Source organism: Dicentrarchus labrax, unplaced genomic scaffold (genome assembly GCF_905237075.1).
Source record: "Dicentrarchus labrax unplaced genomic scaffold, dlabrax2021, whole genome shotgun sequence".
NCBI classification, from domain to species: Eukaryota; Metazoa; Chordata; class Actinopteri; family Moronidae; genus Dicentrarchus; species Dicentrarchus labrax.
Genome location: NW_026136703.1, coordinates 15,343,253 through 15,353,569, shown reverse-complemented (window position 1 = coordinate 15,353,569; position 10,317 = coordinate 15,343,253). Strand labels below are relative to the sequence as shown.

Genomic DNA, 10,317 nt, shown 5'->3' with positions numbered 1-10,317 from the left:
TTTAACAACCATGAAAGGATCTGCTGATGATGCTTTATGTGTATGTGAGTTAGTAGAATACCTTTTTAGTGAGATTCAAAAGAGAAACAGACGACTGATCCTGAATGCGTGTCACGTGTGATAATTGCCACAATACACACAGGCTACCCCTCTCCTTACTGCCTTACATGTGTCATGATTGTGACTATGGGTCCACCTTGTGGCAGGGGCATGAAATGACAAGAAAGGCTTTTTTTTCAGAGAGAGAGAGAGAGAGAGAGAGAGAGAGAGAGAGAGAGAGAGAGAGAGAGAGAGGATTATTCTTTGAGCCAACGCTAGTGGGTGATACAGGTGTTTAAAAGACAAAAAACAACTGTTCTTTGACCGATAGGAAAATGCATTTATATTGCGGTTATACTTCTTTTTTTTTTTTACACCTTAAGCTACTGAACTTTTAAAAAATAAACTAATAAGGGTAGAAGATGTGATTGTGATAGCGGGCAACATTAAATCACCTTTTCTTAAGAATATTTATTCAGTCAGTAAATTAAGTTTGTGCAATAGATAGCAATCTAGACTCAGATACTGAATTAAGTTGATTGCTTTTATTTTGTGAACAATTAAAATTCAGAAAAAATTAAAGAAAGCATTTTATTTAATCTATAATCAACAGGTCTAATATAAGTGAACTAAGAAGAATCTGATTCATTTGGAAGGGAATTTAATACACACATGTCCAAGTTTATTGTACAGTGACTCCTTCGGTTGTTCCCTTTAAAGTTAAAACATGCCCACTTGGCTTCTTGTCATCATGGTGTATAGTGGTCAACCAGTTTTCTTATAAATATTCTTGTAAAATCGGGACGAAATATATTAGGTGTATAAAACAGGTTTTATATTATAAATAAAACATTTAAAACCGGAACAACTTTTAAGAATACAAATGAGTTTCATTTGAGAAATTTGTATTTTTATACCCCATAAATTACCTTGTGATCCCACCAATTTGTATCACGACCCGGAGTGGGGTTGACAACCGCAGGTCATCAAATACCTTCGACTATATGGTAGACTACTCCTATGACAGTATTGATCTATTAGTTATTTAATATTACACTTAGAACCCCACTGGGGTCTTTGAAATTAAAGCAAAGGATGAATATAGTTTTATTTGGCCTATTTCTTCCCATTCTGTACACGACAACTAAATTCAATCAGATGTTTAACTGTTTAATATAATCTAATAACATTTCATAATAATAGATAGATAGATAGATAGATAGATAGATAGATAGATAGATAGATAGATAGATAGATACTTTATTGATCCACGGGGGAAATTAATGCATTACAGCAGTTCATATTCAAAGTGACGATTTAAGAATAGAATAAATAAATAACAAAGAATAAAAAACAATAAGTAAACATCTAATAAAAATAGACATCTGATAAAATAAAAATAGACATATGATAAATACAAATATCTGTAAGCATCTATAATGACTTGCTGTTTTAATCAAAGATTAATTTACATATTTTATATACTTATTTTATTCTCTATTTTAAATACTAATTTAATTTCCATATCACCGTGCTTTAGTCTCGTGTGACAGGTAGCGGGTTTAACGTGGCTCCTCCGCGCCATTGGGGGGCGCCTGTCCGCTGTAAATAAATGCCATCGTGGGTTGACGAGGGCCGCCCAGCCATGTTGAGGAGTCTGTCAAGCAAACTGCAGCCCGCCATTGTGTAGAAACCAGGCTCTGTAGAGAGATAGGGGCGCTTGGCTGAAACTCTTCAATAGCTAGACCAATTCTACACCCTGCCGCTTTTATTTAGGAGTAAATACAGTTACACAGGCTCCGGGGGGGAAAGACATGTCAGCCAGCAGCCTTCTTGAACAGGTAAAGAGAGGTATTTTCTGAACATTTACGAGGGCCAAATTTCTCAGCATCGCGACGGCTAGCGAGGATAGCTTAGCTCCGAGGCAGCGGCTGTGGCTCAGTAGTGCAGTAGGCCTGACCACCTGCTAAAGGAACTGACTGCTGAAAATATATCTCTTCATCTATTTTTCCCCTTCCTCTCTTCTCATAAATCAAACCTTCATGAATCACCTGGACCCAATCCAGAGACCGAAAGGCCAAGCTAATAAAGGTAAGGACTAATATTGTGTAACGTTGTCGACCTGGGTTGAGTGAATGCGGATCTTTTTACGTGCGGTGCGCTTTGAAAATCTTGCATGCGCGGATGCGCTAGCTTGTCTCCTAGCAGCTTGGCAAATGGGCCCGCTTGTGTTGGTTTTTAAATATTTTTGCATTTAATTTGCCACTTCAGTGAAACATAAAAGTATATTATGTTTCGTAAGGGTGCTCTCGGCCCTTTTACTCACCAGTAGTGAGTTACCTTTACATCCCTGAGACGGCACTCGTAAGGTTCCCACAGTTAGCATTAGCTATCTGTTGACTAGCTAACGTTAAATGGCAACATGATACACATCAGCATCCTTTTCCTGGTTGTACTTTCACCGCTTTTTATTGCACTGACAGGTGTGAGAATTCACTCTTAGTGCTCAGTCTCTCTCCCTCTGTTGTTCACTATACTGTATTTGTGCACTGTTAAGCTACAGGTGCCATCCTTTCTCGCTGGCCACTCGGCTAATGTTAGCCAAGTCCGTCATGTTGAAAGGACTCTTGGCGCTCGTTAACATGGAGACGCTGCGCACTGCATGCAGCTAACCTCACAGCTAGCGTGCTAACGTTAGCTGGTTGCTAAGTTAACCCAAGATGACACGTCTTCCGACATCCCCTGTCCAAAAGGGGCCTCACGCTTTCCCGTCATGGTGCTGTTCAGAGTGTAGTGTTAGATAACAAGCATTTGCTAACCTGTTTTGTGTTTTGAATTGAACTTTTCCATGTCCTGAAAGGCTCTAAAATGATCCATGTCATCCAGCACAGTAACGTCAGCCATAACAGAGAGCACTCCCAAACTAGTGAAAACAAACCATGGAGCACTGGTCCACCTGCGTTACACATACATCTGCTCTGGAAATCACTAACCCCGTAACCTGTCATGTTTCGTTTGATCCTTTTGTGATGAAGGGATCTTATGAGTGTTATTTTGTGACGATATGTAACAGTTTCCAAGTGCATTCAATTCTTCACTGGGGCTGATTCATCTCATTATGCAAGCTTATGCTGTGTAATTTGAAGCATATTGAGCAGTTATCGTATGGTGATGTCTTATCGTGCTCAGCTCAGTGGCTTTTTCTGTGATACTCCATAAATTATTGCAGGAAGTGATTTTTGTTATGCAAGTTGTGATGATGCTGATGTGAAATGACCAGATAAAGTAACGTATCTCACCACACACATCTCTGTAGTCAGATAAACCTTCATATGCTCTGTTTACATCAGTGTTGTTTTCCTTTCAGTGCAAAACGGAGCTGTGACCCAAAAGGATACTTTGAATGACGATGAGTTTGAGCCTTACCTGAATACTCAGGCCAGACAGGTAAGATTTTGTTGGCTGGTGTTTGTCCAATTACATTTATTACTAAAAGACTGAAACACCTTCAAGTTACTTGGTGGTTAATCATACATCTTAATTTAGGTCTCTCTAATGATGATGAGGTTGTAACTTCCACGTTGACTTCAGTAGTTTTTATTTTAAGGTTCTTTGTACAGTAATTCCGAGTATATCTAAGAAAAAGGTAGTTGAATTTGTGTCAGGAGTCAACAGTAATGATGGCTTTATCTGGGTCAGTTTATAAATGCCTTGATTCATCCTAGTACTGACATTGGACTTTGGCTCATAATATCCATAATATATTAATGTTACATGCTTCCTTGGTGTAAAGTATTTTTGGTAGATATATTTGAAATGTGCGATTACTAAACTGAATATATTGTATATGTTACAAATCTCTTTGTTACAGTGTCAGTATATTACAAAGTCAACTAATTTGTTGACTCATTTCAGAGCTTCTTTTCTTTTTTGAATATAAAGCAAGCCTGGGAAGTTGAGAGTAACTTTTTTTTGTAACAACTCCAGATTTCCTAACTAAAGATTAATGTACACACTTCTAGACTGATTTTGTTTCGGTGGCCTTGAGTCCTCTTTTATGTATGCACATCTTTGCTTTTTGCATTACTAAGGCATACAGGAAGACCTAAGGATGTGCAGCTGGAATGAGCACATTTGTTGATTATTCAGGGTTGAGTGGCCTTGGATTTGATGTCTTTCTAGTGTGTGGTAGATGGAGTTCCCCTTGTGTACTGACAGACTGCCTGTGAAGTGGGCTGTAGAGGAAAAGAATAGAGTCTGTATTTTCCTTCACTGAGAAGAATGTACCATCCCTTTGTGCTGTTAGACTTTTTTCTTATTGTATCATTCAGTGCAATGCATTTACAGATTAGATTGGAAGAGAGAAGGAAGGACATAGAAATGATTGTGTTTGGTGTATAATAATAATAATAATAATAATAATAATAATTCAATAACTTTACTCATCTTATCTTAAGCTGACTCTACTAGAACAAAGTAAACACATGTCAAACAGAAGATTATGTAAATTGTTTATGTTGTTGAGGGTTCTTTTATCACTCAGGTTTGAATGTTGTTGCAAATAACTGTTTGTTTTTCAAATTTTGTCACTAAAACAAATTATCTCTCTATTTAGAGCAATGCCTATACGGCCATGTCGGACTCGTACATGCCCAGCTACTACAGCCCCTCCATAGGATTTTCCTACTCCCTAAATGAGGCAGCATGGTCCACAGGTGGGGACCCTCCTATGCCTTACCTGGCCTCCTATGGACAGCTGAGCAATGGGGAGCCCCACTACCTCCCGGACGCTATGTTTGGCCAGCCAGGCCCCCTGGGGAGCAACCCTTTCCTGGGCCAGCACGGTTTCAACTTCTTCCCCAGTGGCATCGACTTCTCGGCATGGGGCAATAGCAGCTCTCAGGGACAGTCGGGGACACCGCAGAGCTCTGGCTACAGCAGCAGCTATGCCTATGCTCCCAGCTCACTTGGGGGTGCCATGATTGATGGACAGTCCCCGTTTGCGCCTGCTGCCAACGAGCCCCTTAACAAGGCACCTGGTATGAACAGCCTTGACCAGGGCATGGCAGGGCTTAAGATCGGTGGTACTGCTCCTGGTGGTAATGGTGACATGGCTCCTAAGGTGGTTGGCTCTGGCTTACCTGGTGGGGGTCCCCTTGGCCCTGTATCATCTGTAGGACCTCCCAGCATGCCTCCTGTCTCAATTGCCCCTGCCAAGCCCGCCTCCTGGGCCGATATTGCCAGCAAGCCAGCCAAGCCTCAACCCAAGCTGAAAACCAAGGGTGGCATGGCCGGTGCCAATTTGCCTCCTCCGCCCATTAAACACAACATGGACATCGGCACTTGGGACAACAAGGGCACCATGCCTAAAGCTGCCACCCCTCAGCAGGTGCCCCCTATTCCCAGCAATGGGCAGCCTCCCAATCAGGCTTCCCCACAGCCCGGAGCTACTGCTGCAGGGAATCCACAAATGCCCCTCAGCAATGGACAGCTGGTACCACCTGTTTCCCAGATGGGGCAGCATCAGCTTCCACCTGGGCAACCAGGTATGGCTCAGATACCCCAGCAGCCACTCTCGCAGGGTCCTCCTCCTCCCCCAAACCAACAGCAGCAACCTTCTCAACCTACTCGTTGGGTCCCTCCACGGAACCGGGCCAATGGATTTGGGGATGGCAGTGGGAATGGTACAGGCCAGTCACCTCCCTCTTCCTCTGGTGTTGGTGTGGTTCCTGGGGTCCCCTCTGAGCCTCACCCAGTCTTAGAGAAGTTGCGCATGGTCAACAATTATAACCCCAAGGACTTTGACTGGAATCCCAAGCAGGGCAGGGTGTTTATCATCAAGAGCTACTCCGAGGATGACATCCACCGCTCCATCAAGTACAACATCTGGTGCAGCACGGAGCATGGCAACAAGAGGCTCGATGCGGCTTACCGTTCGTTGGGTGGCAAAGGGCCGCTGTATCTTCTGTTCAGTGTCAATGGGAGTGGTCACTTCTGTGGTGTAGCAGAGATGCGCTCACCCGTGGACTACAACACGTCTGCTGGCGTGTGGTCACAGGACAAGTGGAAGGGTCGTTTTGATGTGCGCTGGATCTTTGTTAAGGACGTTCCCAACAGTCAGTTAAGGCACATTCGACTGGAGAACAACGAAAACAAGCCAGTGACCAACTCTCGGGACACACAGGAGGTACCACTGGACAAGGCCAGGCAGGTGCTAAAGATCATCGCTGGATATAAACACACCACTTCCATCTTCGATGACTTTTCTCACTACGAGAAGCGTCAGGAGGAGGAAGAATGTGTGAAAAAGGTAACAAAGTTACTGTTAAATAAAGTGAATGATAAAACGAATGAATGAAAATAAGTGCTCTGCTTTAACTTTAGTTGGAAAAGGTGCAGTTTATGAAGATGGTTTGAATGCATGGGTGCATGTACAGCCTTTCCTTTTGCATTACAAAGGAATAGGGGAACATCTCAAGGATTTACAGCTGGATTGTCAGAATTCAGTGAGATTGTACACAGTAGCATATTTTGTGATTTTTCTTCCTCAGTTTTTCACTGTGGTGTTGAGTTCTACCTTATTTCTGCTTTAATCACTTGTGTTGCTCCTCTTTTTAAAATAGAAAACCAGACACAGAAGAATGAGCATTAGAAAAATAATTTTATTTGGTGATATTCACTCAAAGCTAATGTTATGAAATATTCAGTGCGTTACATGAGAACATATCTGAACACTGACATGGTTGCTTTGTATTGTGGTTTGGTTGTTTCATTTTGATAGCCTTACTCGCCTTATCTTTTCCTGTCTCTAAAATATGCTCAGTTGTGCAGCCTTCTGAAGATTTGTGAAATGTATTTTGTATGCCTGATGTTTGAACACACACATTTTGGTGTGGGTGAAATCAATCAACATAAGGAACAAAAAATAACATTGTATTGCAACTCCCATAACATAGCGATACTCATTTGAATCGTTTTAATTTATTAATTGTGAAAAGGGTTTATTATTGCGGGTTTTGATGTCCTGCACAGCTGTTTTACACATCACATAACCTTTTTAACCTAACCTAGGAAAACAATTAAGGTAAAGTATGCAAAGACAACATAATATTGGCTTACCTTCCTCAATAGAACAGTTGTTAACCTGTTAAATTGCTATTTGCCTACTTGCCAGTGGATATAGAAACGCCAGTTTTATTCTTTAGATACAGAAACCTCTTACAGTGTGTTGTGATTTTAGTTTGTTCATGCCAAGAAGTTTTCGTTGAATCTTTATATTTGCTCTATTTGTCTTTGTATGTTTGAGAGATGCTTTTGAAGTGTAGTGTTTAGCTTGTTAAAGTCACAAAAATGCTGCTTAAAGGTTTCTGTTGAGTACCTAAAAGCCATGACACATGAGATCTAGAAACAAGTGAGTTGGTCAGTATCTCTATTTTAAAATATTATTATATACATAATAATTATCTTTATCATGCTGCTTGCTTTTCTCACGCATAACAGCAAGCAAGAAATCTGTACATGAATGGAAGTGGCAGCTATAATTGTACAGTCATTAACATTCATATAACTTATTTTGCAACTGTATAAGTTAATTCTCTTTACAGGTATTCATTTATGAAATGTGAAATACTGTAATTTTAATCACATTTTAGGGGCTCATGTTTGTACACAATCTTAAGCCTGGCCAGCAGTTTTCCTATACTGCTGAATAATGTATCTTAAGTGCTATCACCGATACAGACTTGAGAACAGTGATGAAAAGATCTGTCAGTATATGAAACGTCAGGTCTTTTATCCAGAGCATGTATTGTTAAAGTATTACTTTGCAGTTTTAGAATAATTGGTTAATGTATAATGTGAAAGTTAGGTTTTAGATTTTGTGAGACATGGATCTAAATCTACTGTCTTTGTGACGTCTTTAGGCAGAGTTGTAATCTACATTTTAGCTTTTGACCAACTGCTGCATGCAAAGTTGGCAGACTCTTCTCAAAATGCTCTGTTCAAAAATCTCCACAGGTTTCTAAGTAATCTTTTTGGTTGAGTTTTTGACAAAGATCTGACTTAAGTATAGTGACTTGTCTGTTTTGAATCTGTTCCGGTTACGCTCAGTTTTCACTCCTCTGTGTGACAGGTGGAGGTCCAAGGCAGTGAGCCATATCCCAGCAACCCAAGCAACAGGAGTCATTACAGGCTTCAGGTAACTTGTTTCATCTGTCACTGTGTGCAGAAGCGGTTTACATGGATACTGCTTGAAATGTTTTTTGATTTTTAAGTCACTTTGTGAATGTTGCTCAGGAATCAAGTATCTAAAACCTGTATTTATTAATGTATCTGGATTGAATGAAAATAGAAGCTAGGGGGACTGTGCATATTTGTCAACTGTAGTTTAAAAATACAAATATGTTTTATTGTGAGTAACTTCTTGTATTTTTTTGTTTTTTGTTCTAGGAGCGCCAAGGACGAGTCAAGTAACAGTTGGTGCTTTGGTCAAAAGACTGCAATGGCCCCCCCTAAAGCCCTGTCCACCCCATTACATCATTACATCCAGATCTCTAAGAAATTCTAATAGGGGTGAAGAATTAACCAAGGACAAAAAAAACTAAATGAAGACTTTCTTGATTTCTTTTGACTTTAAAGACTTACTTCGAACTTGTAGTAAAAAGAAAAGGAAACGATTATTCATAGGACTACAACTAAATGCATAGCATCCTTAGGTGATATCTTTTTTTTTTTTTTTGCCCCACCCCATTCCACTACATATGCTTTCCCCCCCTTGTATGCTGCTTTTTTCCTTTTTTAAATGAAAGGATCAACCTCTGTTTTTATGGTCCAAGAGCAAGTCTGTAATTCTCACACAAACACACAAGTCCAATAGAAATTTGTAGTGTTGGCTTATGATAGTGTCCCAAAGTCAAAAATGGGCAGTTTGTCTCATTTTCTTTGTAACCCCCCCCCTCACCCCCCGTCTTCTGAGGATGCTCACGTCTTCAACCAGGACCCAGTGGAGTTTCCTCCTCAGTGGATTTTCATCGTAGGCGGGTGTCAAACTACGCTCACTCCAGAATCTTTTTCATGCTTGCCATGTTTTTGTTTGAGAGGACTGCAGATGTTCAGAATGGCCCTCCATTTTGTTTTCGCATGTGTTGGATGGAGTGTGTGGGGGAACGTAGAGGTCTGAAGGATCTGGAGAGGAAGAGTAGGGAAGGGGGGGGGATCAAGGGATTGAAAGCAGAAGAAATGTTAAGTTGATGAGTCTTGCTCAGTGTATAATTTTATGGTCTAAAAAAAAAAAAAAAAAAAATTGGGGCCCTCTGTTAACAGTCTTCATTGGACTTTATTTACCCTCTTTCTTTCTCTTGGACAAGTTAGTTCATTGTTGCTTTGGGCTGCTTTCTTGTTTTTGTTTTTTCTCCTTCCTCAGTTTTCTAAAGACAGTGATGCGAGTGGCCTTGCCCCCACTCTTTCTATTAATCAGTTCAAAAGTAATAAATGTGGTATATTCAGCAGAACTGGTGTGCATTCCCCTTGTTTGACTGTGTACAGCAATTTTTGTCATGCAGCGTGTCTGTGCATTCTTTTCATGTTTTTCTTTTCCCCAGATGGGTTTATGAACGACTTCTGTTCTAACCTTCATGCTCAACCCGTCCACTCCCTATCCTGACTTTCAATTTTCACCACTATACCCTGCATTTCTTACCCCTCTACTTTCCAAACCCGCCTTGTCCTCCACACTCCCATTTCTGACTGCTCAGCCAACTATACGTACTATAATATCACAATCAGCTTCCACCATTTTCAGAATGTCATTGTTGGTGAGTAAAAAGACAAAAATAAAAAAAAAAAAATCGCAAGGTCCTCTTTCAGAACTACTGGCTTTTATTTGTGGCATAATAAAGATGCTCCACAAAGTGGTGTGTGGCTTTTTCTCCTTTATTAGCCTTTTTTTTTCTTTTTTTTTTTTCCTTTTGTCTCCTTTCATCACATGGGTGGCCAGTTGTAACCTACCTCTCTGCTGCTGTATCCTTTTCCTTACAGCAGGCGGAACGTAACACCTGTTTGGATGTCCTGAATGAGTAAAATCAGTTTTTACCATGCTGTACTTTCATTTGTCTTGTGGCAGTGCACTGTAATGTAGCCCTCTGAAATGTATGTTTGCATAAGGGACTATAATATGACGGTGATTGACAGGCTATAGCTAATTTTTTCTTAAGTTGTGCAAATGTATATGCCTGTCCTATCTCGTATACCTGCGTGTGTACAAGTGATCTGCCATCCGCC

General features: G+C 40.6%; 1 protein-coding gene across 1 annotated transcript; it reads left to right on the top strand.

Moving 5' to 3' along the window:
- The first annotated feature begins 1,677 nt into the window (after nt 1-1,677).
- ythdf2 (YTH N6-methyladenosine RNA binding protein F2) lies at nt 1,678-9,972 on the top strand. The gene is made up of 6 exons (XM_051385663.1): nt 1,678-1,880; nt 2,106-2,130; nt 3,407-3,486; nt 4,655-6,349; nt 8,171-8,236; nt 8,488-9,972. Exons 1-6 carry the CDS (start codon nt 1,854-1,856, stop codon nt 8,509-8,511), a joined length of 1,917 nt encoding a protein of 638 aa, XP_051241623.1. The 5' UTR covers nt 1,678-1,853; the 3' UTR covers nt 8,512-9,972.
- The last annotated feature ends 345 nt before the right edge of the window (nt 9,973-10,317 follow it).

Coding starts and splice junctions, on each gene's coding strand:
- ythdf2 (XM_051385663.1), top strand. CDS start 1,854: ATGTCAGCCAGCAGCCTTCTTGAACAG. Junction 1,881..2,105: donor CCAGCAGCCTTCTTGAACAG/GTAAAGAGAGGT, acceptor GACCCAATCCAG/AGACCGAAAGGCCAAGCTAA. Junction 2,131..3,406: donor GAAAGGCCAAGCTAATAAAG/GTAAGGACTAAT, acceptor TTTTCCTTTCAG/TGCAAAACGGAGCTGTGACC.